Source organism: Carassius gibelio, chromosome B25, assembly GCF_023724105.1.
Source record: "Carassius gibelio isolate Cgi1373 ecotype wild population from Czech Republic chromosome B25, carGib1.2-hapl.c, whole genome shotgun sequence".
Taxonomy (NCBI): Eukaryota; Metazoa; Chordata; class Actinopteri; order Cypriniformes; family Cyprinidae; genus Carassius; species Carassius gibelio.
In genome coordinates, this window is record NC_068420.1 from 12,154,542 (window position 1) to 12,173,291 (window position 18,750).

The 18,750-nt window shown below is 37.3% G+C and overlaps 1 protein-coding gene across 2 annotated transcripts in view; it reads left to right on the forward strand.

The window, feature by feature from the left end:
• The first annotated feature begins 2,887 nt into the window (after positions 1-2,887).
• LOC128014220 (hepatocyte growth factor receptor) overlaps positions 2,888-18,750 on the forward strand; it is a 45,550-nt gene continuing 29,687 nt past the window's right edge. Inside the window, exons 1-2 of one of the 2 annotated variants that reach the window (XM_052597607.1) lie at positions 2,888-3,214; positions 5,158-6,349. In XM_052597607.1, coding sequence (XP_052453567.1) covers positions 5,168-6,349 — 1,182 coding nt within the window. In that variant the 5' untranslated portion in view covers positions 2,888-3,214; positions 5,158-5,167. The remainder of the gene's footprint in view (positions 3,215-5,157; positions 6,350-18,750) is intronic. The other variant, XM_052597608.1, reaches the window with a different exon arrangement.

Genomic DNA, 18,750 nt, shown 5'->3' on the forward strand with positions numbered 1-18,750 from the left:
CCTTCAGTGTTGAATAAACACAAAACATTGCACTGAGTCACAGGCCTGCACCTTTTCTGCTGATAGATATCTCAACTCTGAAGCACAAACCCAGTCAAGTTCACTCAAATCCCAGCTGTTTGAACAGAAGTGACAGAACGGAACTTTCTGAGCAGCCATCCTCCAGAACCAGGTGTTCATTTCCACGGGCAGCACATCTGAATCATCGTCACTGTAGAGACAAACACTAAAAAAAACATGGACCTCCTGTCTCACTATATATTCAGCTGCATGGAAAACTGTAATCAGGGAAATACCCTACATTCTTGTTCAAATTTCAATTGTTTTAAAGGACATAAATGTATTTGTCTGTGTTGTCTTTTTGAGATAACTGTGTTTATTGAATCTGGGGGTATAATTGGTTTGTTTTGCAAAGGTTTTCAGGACAATAACCTACTGAATGAACAAAGGAGTGATTTTAGTGACTAACACTGTTTGTAAAAATATAAAGAAAGCAGGACGTGTGCCTCCTGGGATAAAAGACCAATATGCTGAGTGAATGAAGGAACAAAATAACAACAGCACACACAATATATAAGTGTACTTTTGTACTTTTTCATAAGGGACCTAAAACTTCATTGCATTCGACTAAATAAAAAAATAATAGATTATTTGATTTGAATGCATCACAAAGCCTGTTATGTTGTCTATCACGGACCAGGTTGTAAAATCAATATTATTATGATTATGAAATGAATCTGAAATGGAGTTATGAGTGGTCACATGACCCGGAGGAAAACAATGCCAGCTGGGTGAACTAATCAGCTTAAGTGCTGTAAAACTGGTTTGAATGTATCTCTAAAAGTAAAGTTTTAAAACGCAGCTTTGTATTTACCCTTTTAAAACTTTCCTGGCATAACATTGTCAAATCCAATTTGCAATATATTATAGTTTTTAGACGGCCCAGGGTGGAGGAATATAAATCCAGGTTGCTTTTTGCAAGAGAAACTGTGTCTTGTTTTGTTTTTATTTTCTTTACATTTGATTCAGATCTACTGTGTCACTGAAAAGTCATCCGTGTTATTTCCTTAAAGCATTAAAAATCATAAAATGCAATAAAATCATCCATCCCTTTAGTCAACATATATTGATGTCAAGAGGATAGTTAAATTACAGTTGCTGATGTGCACAACAGTTAAGAGCCCCTTTGCAAATGAACCGTGGCAGGTTTAAATGATCAGTCGTCAATGAGGTTTTACAGTAGGAGAATGACCAGGTCAGCACTAACCTGGATTTTATTGACCTTAAGGTCATAAATAAAAGCTAAGACTAAGTTAGAGTGGGTAGTAAATCTATACAGCTCAGTTTTGTAGATTATCTGGGGTGTCCTCCCTTCACTCACTCTGTGTCAAACAGCAGATCACACATTTTATTGATGAGTTCATGACTCTAGAACAGCAGAATCAGGACTAGGTCACCACTAGGTGGCGTTAGGACACTTTACAATTCTGTCTATGAACTTTGTGGCCCAAACACAAGAGGGCGACAAATAAAAAACATATTATCACAGTACCACAAATCTATCGTTAAAATGACACTTTGGCCTAATATTTTAAAAAATATGTTGTTGTTGTTTTCCATGAAATCATGCATCCTCCACTTAAAAAAGACTCAATAACCACAGAATATCTGTCTAATGCGTCACGCACACGTGGCCTTAAAAAAACATTAACATCCCATGGCAGGTGGTGGATGAAGATCCTGCATAGCTGAAGAGAAAGTCATAGGTTCAGAATTTCACACTTCGGGTTTAGTGATTAGTGTAAAGTCGACCACAGTAGTAAACTTCCTTACATCTGTTTTTGAGAAGCAATATGATAATTCGCAGCATATTTGCCCACCACAAACTTCACGATACAATAAAGTTTAGAAACAGCGAATAAATACCCATGATATATAATGAAAGGCAGTCCAATGCTGAGAGATACACTTCGTAATACAAGTCTCTGAATGCGGAGTATTGAGTCGTTGAATGTAATTATTGATGTTTTGAGCTCACTTTAGGCACTGATGAAAGGTCGATGTATATGAATTTAATGCTACACAATGCAATATGTATACTAGCAATTAACCAGTTTGGTCATATAGGGTGATTAATGACACTATAAATCAAAGTTGCAACCAGAAATGGATAGACTATTTATTCATCCTGGCATCAGATGCAGTGTATGATGAATTAATTAAATGAAGAACGGAAGTAATATAAGAATAAATATTTTCTTCTTTGTCTTCTTAACGTTATCATTAATATTAGATTCAGTAAATGTTATTAAATCTTTTCTCATTATAAATGAAATGTTGAATCACAAAATATAGTATAATTTATGTTTGTGTTGGATTTTGAATAAATTATTTTATAATTATGTATTTTACAATTGTATTTATATTATATTTAAAATATATAACTGATTTTGCTTTAAATTATCCCCCTGGAAAGGGTTAATAAACTAAAACAAAATAGTTGGGAGGTTTTCACCTTTACTTACATTTCAACAAAATGCTACGGTATAGTTTAAAACCACATTTAAAAAATACAAAATTAAAGTGAGGCCATTTTATTTGATGATTATTTATTTTATTATATTTATTATTGCTTTAAAGATTTAAAGATAGAGCCAAGAGCTACATTAAGATTAAAAGGAGAGAGAGAGAGAGAGAGAGAGAGAGAGAGAGAGAGAGAGAGATGTAAATAGACATAAAAAGAAAACATTAGAATGTTTACAAATATTAACACTTTTATTTGATGTGTATGGAACTTCCCCAATAATAATTAATTGTAAAATGTCAGCAGCCAATCATCGAACTCCGTTCCTCCACCGCCAGTGACGTAACTACCACAGCTCTTTCTGCGCTCACCTGAGAGAGCCGTTCTATCCAAAGGCACGCGCGCCGTGGAGGAACGACCCGCAGCGTTTACGGACAGTACAACAGCAAGCCTTTTAAACTAATGTGACCCATTTCCAGCGTGAGTCACCCGACTGCACATTCTCTCACTCACTGAATACCGGGTTGCGGAGAGAGAGAGCAACTTTTTAGCAGAAAGCGCGCAGAAACACCCCGTCGCATCTCGAGACTGCAGGCATCCGCCAGAAACAGCGCGCGTGTCTCCAGCGAAACCGTTAAAAGATGTGATTATTTTCCATTTCTGTCTCCGACAGGTGTCTTTATTTTACAGGTGAGTGAGCGTTTGTTTTACTTCTGAACATTTAGAGTATGATAACACTTAGGCTCAGATTATTCCTATTCCTTTTATGTCACCAAAACTATATACACTATAAACTATAAACATACGGGTTTTTTCTGCTAAGAATGTTAGTTGAGGTGTTTTCATGGAAATATGAGGACGCTGTGCTTTTAGCTGTTGACGAGTCATTGTAAACATGTAGGTTTCCTTGAATCTCAGGTAAGAAAAGCTTGTGTTTAGTTTTTGTTCAGCTTAATAACATAATGTTTGGAAATGTGGGCCCGTTTATCTCTAAACACCTGTAAAGGTTTTTCTTCTTCTTGGGATACATCCATTTTAGTGACTTGACAGTAAGTGAGTGGGCTTAATTTCTAAGAAAAATATGGGGGGAAAAAAGGTCTGCAGAGACTTAAACTTGGCGTAAAACTCCCCATCTTGAGGTAAATGTTAATATATTTTACATGCTCAATTTCATAAGAGAAAAAAAGGGTGAAATGTAAGGTAAATGTATGTTATTTATTTAAGAACAACGTGGAAATGTATTATGTGAATCACACTGTGTTTTTATCTGAGTCATGTTCCAGGGACATTCAAGAAAACGTTTTTTAAGGACTATGATTGAGGACCTTTAGTGTCCCAAGTGTTTTTGTTGCTGTACTTAAGTGTTTACATTTTGAAGTGCATATAATGAACATGTGGAAGTCAGTTTATCAGGTGTTTTAAAGAGGAGATGCTCTATGTAGGTAAATAGCAATACAATTACTGAATCCTACTGGAGAGTGACAGCAAGTGCAACAGTTCCTCAGTCTCTCTCTTTGTTTGCAGTGACCTATAGTGCTGCTCAGTGTACTTCAGTTGCTTAGATAACAGTAAGGGTGAATCCCATATTCTCTAGCTCTGCCGCTCTCTCCCTCTCAACCTTAAAAGCGACCTCCTAGAGGAGTAGCGTTTAAGTACACCAACAATAAATCACTTCTCCGGCGTCCGCAGCCTACCAGGCTTAATTGAGTTTATCAACCACTCCCTTGAGAACGCTGTCTAAAGTTAGACTTGTCACCGCAGTGCACTCAGTGTAGCCTGACTCTTTGATGATTCGCCTCTTCTGGTGCACCGCCACAAAAGTGCTGTCTAAGTCAGAGGCACGAGGACAGAGGAGAGTTGCCCTCTTTCTTTTATCCATGGCTTTGTCATGCACAGTGAGTGGTGAATTATTGAGGCTTCTACAATGCAAGGAAACTAGTGATATCATTGTTGTCTGTGTTTTACAAGTCCCATTTGTTCTGAGTTCGTCTTGTCTTATAAAGAATTTGTATCTTTGTGTTTTGTGTACTGTTAATGGGTTCTTCTGTGTATAGAATCAGAAGTCTTTTAGTCCATAAATCCTACAATATCTTATTCTATATGCAAATTCGATGATAGTAAAAACTTGTTGCACATAAGTACTTCTAAAATGTTCAGTTTCAGGTCATAGTACATGTCTTTTCGCATGAAAAATGTTTCATATTGTAAATGTAAGAAAACATTTATTTAGTAAAATTTCAAGATGAACATTTACTGGATTAACTTTATAAGCACATTTTTTGAATTCCTTTCAGAAACCTTACTTTTTGTTTATGTAAATAACAGCAGCTTCAGCAAATTGCATATTTTTCCTCATTTTTGTTTCGCCATTTAAATAAAATCCCCAAGAGCCCCATATTTTCACCATGTGAGTCATAAAATTGGTCATGAAAAAAATTGAAGTCATGAATTATGATACAAAACATAAAGCACTTATGCAACCTATTTTTGTAGATAAAAATATATATATATATATATATATATATATATATATATATATATATATATATATATATATATATATATAATATATTTAATAAATCAAGCTTTACATGCTTAATATGCTAAATAAACATTGTCTTTTTACTCTGCAGAAGAACAAAGATGAGACTTCACTATTCTGCAGCAACTTCCATCCTCATCATCCTTCAGATGCTGTGGTGGGGCTTGAATAGTCAATGTGAGGAACCAATAGAAAGCTCCAAACTCGACCTCTCTGTGACCTATGACCTCCCTCACTTTGTGTCTGACACACCCATCCAGAATCTGTTGGAATTCAATGGAACTGTGTATGTAGGTGCTGTTAACAAGCTGTACGCTCTGTCGAAAGACATCAAGAAGATACACGAGTATAATACCGGGCCTGTCCATGAGGGTCATGACTGCAGAGCACAAGATCCATGCAGTGGTTGCAAAAACAAACCCCTCAGCAAGAACAACACCAATATGGCCCTATTGATGGAGACTTTCTATGATCTTGAGCTCTTCAGCTGTGGTTCGGTTGGGAACGGCGTCTGCCGTCGTTACCTGTTAGAGGATGGACCCCTGGATGCGGAAATCAGTTGCATGTATTCAAAGAAGAACAAAGACAGCAGCCACGGTTGTCCAGACTGCCTGGCAGGACCTTCAGGCACTCAGATCCTAAACGTGATGAGCAGCGGCGTCGTGAGGTTCTTCGTCGCAAACTCTGAGCCTCTTGATTCAACCATCCCGCGTCTCCACCACACTATCTCTGTCAGGAAGATGCGAGAGACTCAAGACGGCTTTGAGTTCTTTTCCGAACAATCCTACATGGACTTGGCCCCAGGGCTGCGTGGAAACTACCCGCTGCACTACGTCTACTCCTTCCAGAGCGGCCCATACGTGTATTTTCTCACCGTCCAACGAGAAGGTGGCAGCTCAAACTCCTTCCACACGAGGATCGTACGCATGTGCTCTTCAGATCCTGAGATCTTGCGCTACGTTGAAATGCCCTTTGAGTGTATTTACTCCGAGCGAAGAAGAAAGAAGCGCTCGGCTCAGATGGTTTTCAATGTTCTCCAGGCTGCGCATGTGGCAAAAGTCGGATACGACTTTCAGCAGGAGATGGGCCTGAAAGAAGGAGAGGACGTGCTGTTTGCTGCCTTTGCCCGGAGCAAACCCGACTCACCGGAGCCCACGGCCAGCTCTGCCGTTTGCCTTATCTCCATCACAGACATCAATAACTTCTTCAGGGATTTCATGCAGAAGGGATACACGAGGAATCTCAGTCACTTTCCAGGATCAGAGGAGAAAAATTTCAACCAGGTAAGAGGTTTCAACCAAATCATGCATTTTCTCCTGTCAGTTTTAGCTAAAAGGATACTTGCTGACCCTTTGAGTATGTTGCCCAAGAACAAATTTGACTTTTTGTCAGCCCAGTTGCCTGGCCATCATAAATCACTGACCCTCCTCGTCTTTTTTAGTTATCCATCACTATTTGTTGGATCAATCGGTAAATCATGCTGATCAATAAATGACAAAAATTGATCTGCTGACGACTCCCTGAGGACCCGTCGATAATGCAGGGCTATTACTTCCCAGAGTTCATTACTCAACATAGTCATAGATCGCTCAGATCTGCATAGTAAGACACATGATTTGAAAACGTAAAGGTACATTATACAGAGAGCCACTAAAGCTGGATAGCGTGGCGCACAGTAGGTGAATGGGAAAAATTGTCCAAAGCTGTGGAACAAAAATACACTGGGGATCAGTAAAACTTTAAGGTGGATCCTGAATTGTGCACTATTTTGCCTTTTATATTTTTATAAATAGTGTGTGCACTGAAACTCCATAAAGAAGTGCACTTCAGAAATCTGGATGATGCACTTAATTAACTAAAAAAATATTAGATTAAATCATATTAATATAATTCAGTTTAAATGATAATTTAGCTTTCATATGAAAGGAGTTTCTGTCAGAGTTCTGTTAGCTGACTCTGTAACCTACATGATGAAAAACAACACTGTGCAGTTCAGCTATGGTGCTTATTTAACAGATATATAATAATTCAAACTCTCAGTCAGAACTCTCTGCTCTGTGAAATTAGGTAAATGTGTTCATGTGTTTAATGTGTCTTGGATTCAAATAAAGATCACAATTTATTTCATTATCATGACCCACCATTGCTTGTTTTTCTTGTTCATTCAAACATTTTCTTGCCTAACAACCAGTTAATATTTACAATCCATCCATAAATCCATTTGCAGATAGCTGCATAATTTTCTTTGATAGGAAACCCCAATTTGCTTGAGGTTCATGTGAATCAGGCTTGTTTGAAAAGTTTTAGTCGTTATGCCTGTTCTCTTCACTTTTTTATTTGCTTGAGTGTTGTCTTATCAGAGTCCATATAACGGGGAAGCCCAGATCACTACTCAGCAGGTGTTCTTCAACTGTCTCTAACAGTCTTTGTGCTGGTCGCTTTAGCAGTTCATATGGGCCAGACCGGAGTGGCTGGCCTCTTCTCAGAGCCACACAGCTCTCCAGTCTGGTGTGGTTGTTTCAGTGCCCTGAACTTTATCTGGCCAAACTCACAAAGTGCACTCAGTCACGTATTTGAGCAGAAGATCTGCAGACTGAAGCACTCAAGACATTTTAAATATTTTTGTTCTGTGGATCCTTGATCCAAACAATCTGCTCAAAGTCAGCTGCGTTTCTATCATTCATCATTAAGCGGACATACAATAGCTTAAATGGCTTTTAAAGCAACAAGTCAGTTGGAAGATATTTCCCTAGGCATCTTCGAAGAAATGTTTGAAAGGTCTGAACATCTCATGAAAAGGATGTGTGCGTTTTCTACACAGTTTTTGTCCATAAGTGAGTGTGCATGTGTGCATTTGTTTGTTTTGGGTGTGTGTGTGTCTGAGTGTGTGTCTATGGCAGACGACAAATCATGGTGCCATCGTTGAGAATTATGATACCAGTAGCATATGTTATGCAGAGTCTGTCTTATCATCCCATAAAGGGGCAATTGACACAGTGTCATAAAACAATTACATTGTAAAAAGGCTTGATAAATTGATGCCAATGTCTTGTTTTTGCTCTTAGACAACCTACTCGACAAACCAGACTCCCAACATCTCCTGCCTTTATGTGGAAACATTGGGCATCTGACACTGTACTTCAGTTTTGATTGAATTTAGCCTTGCTTTCCTGTTTTATTTGTCAATGTGGAGCCAAAGTTATTTGAATATCATATTAGATAAATCGCCAAAGTCCGTAATAGACTCTTACCCGATGAGAAAAAGACACCACAGCTTTCAGACTTCACCCAAGCTCTTAATATTATCGATTGGCCAGTCTGCTAGAGCTCAGCAGTATTCGTTAATAAAACAGACAGAAAAATAGTCCTTATTGTTTAGAATAATGGATATATACGAGTTGGAACCACCCCAACAAACCCAGCGCCCCCTGTTTTGAAAGGGCAGAGGGGAGGGGGACACATGAGACCGGCTATAACAAACAGCCACATTTAAGGTCAAAATTATCATTAGATTACAATTGATCAGGGGAACAACTGGCAAATGCTGATTACTTTAAAATTGAATCTGAAGCTTGATTGATTGCCGCCTGTAATATAATTCCTGAAGAGGGAGTTTTGATCGACAGCTGTTTTAATTATTACTGCCACTGTGGCTAAATGAACATACTTTGAGATGGCAAGTCTTAAAGTGTAAGGAAAAGCCAATAGGCAGTGCATTGATTTGAACTTACTTTGTGCACTTTTTCCCACATCTCTCTGACTGTGAATAAGCAAACATCAATGTAAATCAGATAGTTTTAGCTCTTTGTACCTAACTCATTCTTTTGCATTACAGTGTGTTTTGGTCATGTAAGGACAGGGTGACATGCTAATGCACTGTACTTAGCACGTATAAAAAGCGTACATGCTGCTGCCTGCTTATGCAAGATGTGTTTGGGCAAAAGAGGCAAAACCTAGATCATTTATAGGCCACGGTCTCAGCTCTGGGAGGTGTAAAATAATGGTGAAAGACACAGTACTTGTTGTATCCTGTCTGAGAAGTTTCGATAAGCTCCCTGCATGGTTACGTTTCTATGTGTATTTACACATGTATAAGAAATGTATTTTATGTGGGTGAGTTGAGGTTTGTACTGAGGAACTAAGTCACCCTGAATCATTTCTGGCTAAAGCACAAAAACACAGGCACGTACACGTCACAGACAAACAGCTCTGACCAGGAGGCAGGTGGAGATGTGCAGCTGTGTGCCTTCTCAAAATGTCAAGCCCCTGCAGTGAGCTCATGTTGGCAGCCTTGCCCTGGCGGGAAACCTGCGTGACTTTGGACCATCATGTTAGCTAGAGGAGACTGGACAGCTGGCATCCAGGTGTGAACTGTTCATCTCATCTGCATCTGGGGATGAGAGCACCTATGGGGATGTTTCTGACTTTTATGTACTTATTTTTGCTGTGCCAACTTTTCTCAAGCTAAAAAGTCTACTTAATATTATATAAATTTTGTAGAATAATAAAATAAATATTAATTTAATAACATTAATAAAATATTATAGAATATGTAAAAATGTATACTTTTTAAACTTAAATTAAAAATACAATTATTTAAATTGTTTTACAAATATAATTAATAATATAATATAAAATATACAACTAAAATATAATATAGAAGAAATATATAATATATATACTATTTATATATACATATACTATTTATATATTATATTTATTCTATACATATCCATATTTATGTATATTTACAATATTTAGTAATTCTATTATTATATATTTAATATTCTTTTTTCTACATTATATGAGTATCATATTTACATATTATATTTATTTATATATTTTATATTATTATATTATAAAATATATAAAAATGTTAAATTACTGGTCTTTTTGAAATAGCTCTCTTCCTACAGTTTTTCTGCTCTGATGTGCCTGTGTGTCTTAAATACTCCCGTAAAGCAGCACACAACTGATAAACGGCTGCGCTTACAATCTGTTATTTGAAAGGAACTTCACATGCAAACAAACATACGATTGGCCAGCCCAGTACTCTACCGTTTACTTCAGGTTTATTGCACTGCAGCTTTTTTCTTCATTATTGTGATGACTGGCCCATATCTAACACAGCCTTCAGGTTTGAAAAACTTGTCGGTGCTCTCTGGGCATAATTCAGAAACATGTGTAAGTGTCAGGCGAAGGGAGAGATTGCTTTGGTGAGTCAGTGGCCCAGAGGCATGCTGATCCATCTCTGGAATCCACTATACCTTGACTTCCTCATTTTTTTACACCCTCCGGTAATTTCCAGCTCTCCGGGTCTGTGAGCACGAGGTTTCATCAAAGAGCTCAATTCTGGAACCTCCATGTAAGGTTAAAGGCATCCTGACCAGGTGTAAATCAAATACCCGCTGAAGCATTTAATGAGTCCGGTCAGGTTGGATATTCAATCAGCGCACACCGCTAACCATCTAGAGTTGACTGATCCAGACTAATTGTTTGGTGCAGTTCAAAGAGCTCTTCTAATTGTTTTAGCTTACACAGCAGGGACCACAAATAAACCTTTCGGGGTTCGCTAGGGACTCAACCTCCCCCACTAGGTCAAAAGAGCCATTCCGCTATACTGCCCTGATGCTAATGCCGACACAATGGTTCTGTGGGATGCAGTCTTAAATGAATGTGTGCTTAAGTAATGGAACGGATTGGATTGGCCAGTAACTATTCTACTTTATCACCTGCTGAGAACTCAACAATGCACCGCAAATAAGAGCTTATCTGCGACTGCCCTTCCACCTCATTCAGCACGTCAGTCAGATATTCTCAAGCTTATCCCTTAGTAGGCCTGTGTGTTCGTGTGAAAAGACAGCAAGCTTTTACCTGATACCTGTCTTGTGAGTTTTGTGGGGCGTGACACCCAGTGTTTTGGTCAGCTAATGGAGTGGACTTCAGGTGTCAGTCATGCAGGGTTTGTAGCAGTGTGTATTTTACATGAGAATTTTATGATTATTTTTCAGATTTAAATAATTATTCATTAATGATTTTGTTACCATTTTTTTTTTTTTTTGAACAACTGAGGAAAAAATTCAAGTTCAATTGAAACAATGCAATTCAGTGCTCACTGCAGTGTTCTGTTATCAAATTATCATTTTAAATTTCAGTAAATCAGACATAAGTTTAATACCGATTTTCAAAATGTGCATTTACACAGACTTGTTTATTGGCTTATCATGTTCAATGTTTTTAAAATGTATTTATTTATTAAATTAACAAAACACCAATGATTATCATATATCATATTCATTATCATATGAACAATCATTTAGTAACAGTAAAAGATTCAGGTCAAGTACTTAACTGCTGACTGATTCATACTGAAAGTATTTTGATTAACTGAAAAGTACTGGCTCATTCAATTGGGAAAAACTTGAAGCTCTGCACTCTTCTGAGAAGGAAGGTGGGAGCACCAGCTCATTTTCATTTAAAGGGGACAAACACAAAAACAGTTTGTTTTGGCATACCCTAAAAGTAGCAATTTAAAAAAATTGCTGTTTTCATATAAAACTTCATATTCACACTCTGGGGATATCAGAGAACAATTAAAAATATTGTATCCAAGCATTCTGTGGCACCTTTTAAAAGGACTGTCTCATGAGAGTCATGTATTCAGAAAATTTGAATATGCTGGTCGCCCCTCAGTTTTTTTCAAGTCAATAAAAGCACCAACAGCAGAATACAAATTTGTGATCAGTTATTGGAACTAAGTTTCATGAAAATTATTTGGTTTTCCTAGTATAGAGACTAGAGAGGAAATTTGATGCATGCACTGAGTATACCATCAGAGACCGTGGTTAAAGGGTTCATAGGATGCAATTAAAATTTTTCCTTTCTCTTTGGTGTGTTACAAGTTCTTGGTGCTTAAAGAAGATCTGTAAAGTTGCAAAGACTTGTCTTTTTTTTATATAATTTTTTTTATAAAGGTTAAGACTTGTCCACGGCCTCCTAAAACACCACATTTAAACACGCCCCCACATGTCTACATCACTGTGTGGGATGATTTCGCATAACACCACCCAAATGTTCAAGCAAAGAAAAAAGGCATAACTTTTATTCTTACTGTAGTATTGTTGTTACCGCCGCCGCCATGTCGTAGAGATGCTATGTGTTTTCGTTGTGAAAGCGAAACATCTTTCACCCGCCAGCCATTCCTCACTCAAGCCCACTGTGTGATGCATTTTATGGAGGACTGTTTCCTGAAACTGAAGAATAGCCTACAATGGGTCTGTGCTCAAAGACTGTTCTATAAAATGGGGCAGTTCAAACTTTGCAAGGATAGTTTGGTGCTTCGGACTCACATCCTATAAGTACGTGTTATATATATTTAAAGAATTTGCCACTGATGATTCAAACTTGAGTTTTAAGCAGTGTAGATTAGCACTTGTTTCTCCAATCACAAATGCAGACATGGTTTTATGTTTACGCAGCTCGATATGCAACGTAACGCGTTAAAAGACCATATAAGTCATTATCATGAGTAATTATGTCTCCGCTGGATGCAACAAATGCCTCGTTTGTAATGGGTTTTATTGGTTTTGTCTAGTCATGCTGGGATACACGGCATCACAGGATGTTAAGGGACATAACCGTCATAGGCTTGAGGCATTCGGCCAATCACAATGCACTGGATAGCTGGCCAATCAGTGTACACCTCGCTTTTCAGACCAATGAGCTTTGTAAAAATCAACACGTTTCAGAAGGGTGGGGCATAGAGGAGCAGCAATAATAGTGTTTTTTTAACCTTATACCACATAAACACATTGCATTACACCAAATACACAACATATGTTCTTTTTAGCAACATCAAATGCCCTTTAAAGGAAACTGTTCTACTTATGTAATAATCAAAGGCTGCGTAGCTAAACAGTAGGAAAAAGAGTTATCATCTCTTACTATTCTATTTAACAAGTCCGTCTCCTCTGCCTGTGGCCAGTGATGGGTCTGTGCCCCCCTTCTCCTCCTTGAGAGTTCAAAACAAACAGATGTGTTTTATTAATGCATTCAAGTGACCGTAATCCCTGAAGGTATCTGCAAAAAGGCAATAAAAATACATGCCAGCTTCTAGTGGTTTACCAAAAGATAGCACAATGATGCATTGTTCTACCATGCGGTCATGCTTTACATATTGCCGCCACGCTCAATGGTTTGTTTTTCATTTGTTGCGTGGTTTTGCGCACTTAGTATAATAGCTGACTGGTACTGGAATTGTGTATCATAAAAAGGATGCCACCTGCCTGCTTTGAATCATAGTGCTGAGAAATATGACTATGAAGGTCCGAATTTGCTGCACACTCATGCTCTTCGCACGTTAGTTGTGTTTTTCTGGCAGAAAGAGGGTATTTTGTGAGTAAAATCCTTGATCTTTGCTCGCAATGTGTAGCATAGGTTGCATGTTTTCGCAAAAGCCCACATCGACATAAGGATTTCATCATATCTTCCTCTTAGTGTCAACTACAGGAAAGATGGCTCTGATAAACCTCATGATAAGAGGCCATTTAATGGTGTGTTAAAGCCTTCCAAGACAATATGCCTCTTCAAACATTAGATTATCATCAAATAGACTCTTTCTATTGTTCTAATAGCATTAACATACTAAATGTGTCAAGATGGGCTTAACACGTTCATTCTCAGCTCTTTATGAATTTTGGGGGCACTTCTTTGGAGCAAAGTTCTTCACAGAATGTCATGCGTGGAAATAAATTAGCTGAAATTAGGAACAGAGAATCTAAAAAAAAACTCTTTTAACAGCTCCCAAAATAAAACCCTTGTGTCTGATCTGTCCAGTAAGAGGCACGTTTAATTTGCTCCCTCTGACATGTGAAAAAGCGTAAGATCATCACAGAAAAGCAGGCCCTGCCAAGCCTTTACAGTCAAGATTGGAATTGATTATTCCGGGCAACTGCAAACCAGGCGTTCGAATGCTCTGCCTCTCTTTTCTTCCATAAAGGGCTGGATTTGATCTTTTAAAGGGTCTCAGCGCTTCATGGTTTTAAAGCCGTGCTCTATACCCTTTTATCAGATCCATGCTCCTTGCATAAGGGTGGAGGTTTTTATTCCAGCATGCTTGTGGACTGTGGCAGAGAGCGATGTGTTTGAGCGTCCTCATCTTGTCTGCTATAATGAATGGACATTTCCGCTAATGCTTTGAATAGATCCATGCTGCACGAGTAAATAATGACATACCTCCCGGCCTCCAGAATGGACTCCACACTAAATTATCCCCGTTTGCTTATGCCTGTTTATCTAATTGAATGGATGAGCATGGTTCATAAGTACTTCCATAGTCTATGTCATTGTAATAAGAATGATAGCTCTGTCTCGCTTATGTTTAGCTTGTCACTATTTTAGCTAGTGTAAATTGTGTAGCGTTGGCCCAATCTGTGCTTCATGGCTCATTAACTGCAAAGGAACGATGAAAAATATTCAAGCATGATGTCTTGTTGTTTTAACAAATTTATTTGATTAATTGTTTTTTAATCATGATTTTAGTTTGATTAATGACTTGTGCTGAATTATATTATGTTTCCAGGCATATTAATCATTATGCTCTTTAACTGAATTGTATTGCAACATGCAACAACAAGTTCAAGTTCACTAGATGAACATGGATTTAACCATGAGCAGTTGAATAAACTGATCATTTTTTTTCAAGCAGTTGTGCTGGGTCGTGTATTGTTCCCATTTGGAAACTTGCGTGAGGAACAAAGTCCCCTGCTGACAGATCACTTGACTGCTGCGCTGAGAGGTAAAAAGAAGTAAAAAATTGAGTAACAAGACAAGATAACACCAAAAAGAGGAATGCGAGGCAAAGTAACATAAGAATAAAATTGAAAACAAGAAAAAGACTTGAACAGGAGTCTACAGGATCTTCAGTTAATATGATAACAAAAGACAAATTCTCAGACAACAGCTGGTAAAAACCAAGGTGCGACTTGTACAATAAACTAAACTGCAATAAACTACAGTTGTACAATAAACGGCAATAATGTACAATAAACTAAACTGCCCGATACTGACAGAAATTTCTATGCAGATATTTAGATTTTCTGCCGTAAGTATAGAGATATGAAAAAGCACAGACATGTACACATGCCAAAGTTATTTTAATTTTTGTTAATAATAAATAAAAAATCTAAATACAAAATAATAAATATTGTAGAATACTGTAAAATGTATATTTAAATATGAATAAAACAATAAAATATTTTATTTATAGTACAAATGTAAAATTACAATACTGATATTTACAACCTAATTTCTTAATTCTTAATCAATTTTTAAATGTTAAACCATCAAGTTTTTATTTTAATAGATATACGCTCTGCTGGTATCAGAGCGAAATGCAGCACTGTGTTCATTTACACGCATGCAGCTCAAGACAAGCTAAATTAACTAATTCCTTTGAAATTCTGAAACTTAATTTCATGAGTTGCGTGCAAATAAATGAGAACAATCTGAAACTGGCATTGTAAATGTTTATATAAATAAAAATCTGCTTTCAAAAAATCGCATTATAGGCCATATTGCAGTATTCTCTAAAGACGCGCTCTCTCCTTAGAGCACGCGCCGCGAAGTCTTCAAGCAGTACCAAGTGTGCCACGCCTCTAAACACAAGATGAGACACATTAATCACCGTTTATATAAGGATAGATCAGGTGATTGTTGTTTGGACCTCTATATATATAAATTGGAACTGTAATTATAATGTATCAATAACATCTAATTATATAGGGTTCTTAACATATGCTTATATGCTTATAAGGTTCTTGAATCTTTTCGTACATTTAGAATAAATTTTAGTACGAAAGTTTTTGATGAATCATGATTTATTCGTGAAAACGTCCGTACGCACATTTCACGCAAAAATCTGTGCCTACGCATATTAAGTGAATGAGACCCAGTGTCTAACGCTGCGCTGAACTTGAAGAATTCTCTTCTGCTCAGCAAGTAAAAAATACATGCTTGATTCCAGTCTCAAAAATGGCCAAAAAATGTATATACATTTTACTACCTTACTAATTTTAAGTTAAATTGTGCTTTGTTGGTATAATGTCTGCTAGAATGTAAAAAATATATATATATTTTTAAATAGTTTTTTTGTAATAGATTTTTTTTTTTAAAAGCTGCACACAACAGTAAAAGCACGCAATTCAATTATTGCAATGGTGAAAAAAGACAAAATAGACCTAAATGGGTGAAAAATGTGAAAAAACGTGTTCGGCCCAGTGTTTCATTTTGTTCGGCTTCGACCAAGAATTTTAATTTTGGTTTCTCCCTAGTCCACAGGTATTAACACACTAGCAGCCAGGCACCAGGACTGCATGGTGAATGCCAGCCTCTAATCCCACGTAATTGTCAGCTTCTCTAATTCTCCCCAGACTACTGACCTTCACGACCTAGTAATCCAAGAAAGGCACATAAACACAAGAATCGGGTTGCTTTGCGTCGTGCCGTTTAAATGCACAGGTGGGGCACACCGCAATCTTACACACATACATATAAACATATACAACATTAGTGAAAACTTTGTGAGGTCAAAGGTCACATTATTTTCGTCAAGAAGCAGCTGAAGGGTGGGAGCATGGAGCAATGATGTTCAAGAAATCTTCACGTATGCTGTAAGTGTTCGCAACTGTACCACGGCCAGAGGATTAACAGAAAGTCTGTGAAGGTGACATTTGGTCGTACAGATCTCCTTTCACTCATATCAAGCATTTTGGAGGTGACGCCAAAGGCCACAAGGCTATAAAGCACCAAAGGTGGGGCACAGTAACTCTATCTCTTCAGCATTGTGCTGTACACAATGAGAGCTGCTTAATGTGTCTAAGAGGAGCTACCCACCGGCCCTGCCATTCTGTTTTTGTGGGATATTTTTCTGCATTATTTGAAATAATACTTAAAATACTCAACTATGAAGTAATATTCTGGGTTCAATCCAGGTTAACCTCAATTGACAGCACTTTTTTTGTTGTTATTGAATTAGTTCCTGCTTTTCTTTAAATCTTACAGTGAAAAGTGAATGGGGCCTATGCATAAATGTTAAAATATTCACCATTTTAATAGTATAGCCATAAGATGCAAACAGTATGCATTTAACAAGATCTTAACACAATGTGATAAAATCATTTGCTAACTCAATGTTTATTTAAACAGCTTTACAAGTTGAAAACATTTTTCATTAAATTTTTGTTTTGTTATTTACTATTTGGTCTTGCCGTAAGTGTGTTACTGTAATCTCTATATGTTTTTAAAAGAAGCTGGGTGGCAAGTTGAAATTTTTTGTTCTAATCAGTAGAGTGCTGCAGCAATGAGTTCTAAAACCCTAAAACAAGCACTCCTGGTTCCACTGTCCTAAATTCAGTGTTTCAAGTGCCAAGTTGCCAAAAAAAACTAATCTTTGCATTGCCTTCCTTCTGATCCCAGTGTTAGGAAAGATTGGATAAACTTTATTTTAAATAAAGTTCCAGACTGCGTCATTTAAGAACTTGGTCCTTTTTGTGTCTGGTCATAGGAGAACTGATCCCCCGACTGTGCCTGGTTTCTACCAAAGTTTTTTCTCCATCCTGTCACCGATGGAGTTTTGGTTCCTTGCCACTGTCACTTCTGGCTTGCTTAGTTGGGGACAATAAATTTCCAGCAATATCATCGACTTAATTGCACAGATACTATTTAAACTGAACAGAGCTGGACGATGACACCACTGAATTCAGCGATGAACTGCCTTTAACTTAAATGTGTTTACTATTGTCCTTTAGCATTGACACATTTTTCCTATTTGAAGGGCTATATAAATAAAGGTGACTTGACTTGACTTTATTTTACTATGGATTCATTTACAAACAAGGCACAAATCAATGCAGCATTTTCAGAAAGATCGAAACTAAAAGATGCCATGCTATGCCCACTATAACAAGACGGAAAATAACCTATGAAAGTTAGGGATCTTCAACAACCAATCCTACTAAGAATCCATAAATGTTAAACTTTTTAATGTAAAAATCTTGATAACATTGTGGACTTCAGAGAACAGTATAAAATAAAAAAACAAAGGTGGTTCGTTCATTGCACCTTTAAGGTATTTTCTAACTTCTGTCAATTGTATTTAGGCTTCAAAATTCATAAAAGTCGTGTTCATTTGTGAAGATTATCTTGATAAAAAAAGCATATGAGAATAAGAAACTTTAGTTGGTCACAGATCATATTTTCTTCCATAGTCCAAAAGCCAATGGAAAAGTCCTATGGGCTGTTTGTTGATGGGACCAAGGTAATGCAGACTTCAGAGTTGGCCTACAAAATACGTCTTCCTTGCAGCACTCTATAAACATTGTGCCACAAATGCTGTTGATGGAGTATAATTTGTGTTCAACCCTGAATATTCATTTTAATAAATGAAGTGAGAAATGGCGAGAATGAAGATCCGACCTGCAAGTCACTCGGTTGGAGGAGCCCGGGGATCAGAGCAACGAAGCTTGTCAAAACACCGTCTAGGTTCTTTCAATTTCTACCCTTGATCCCTCCAATACCATGAGCCAAGTAGTGGAATGTCTCGCTTTTCAAACACACAGGTTAAACATGAAGTTTATTTGCTCTGAAAATAATCCCACAAACCTTTTTTCTCTTCCTCTAAAACATG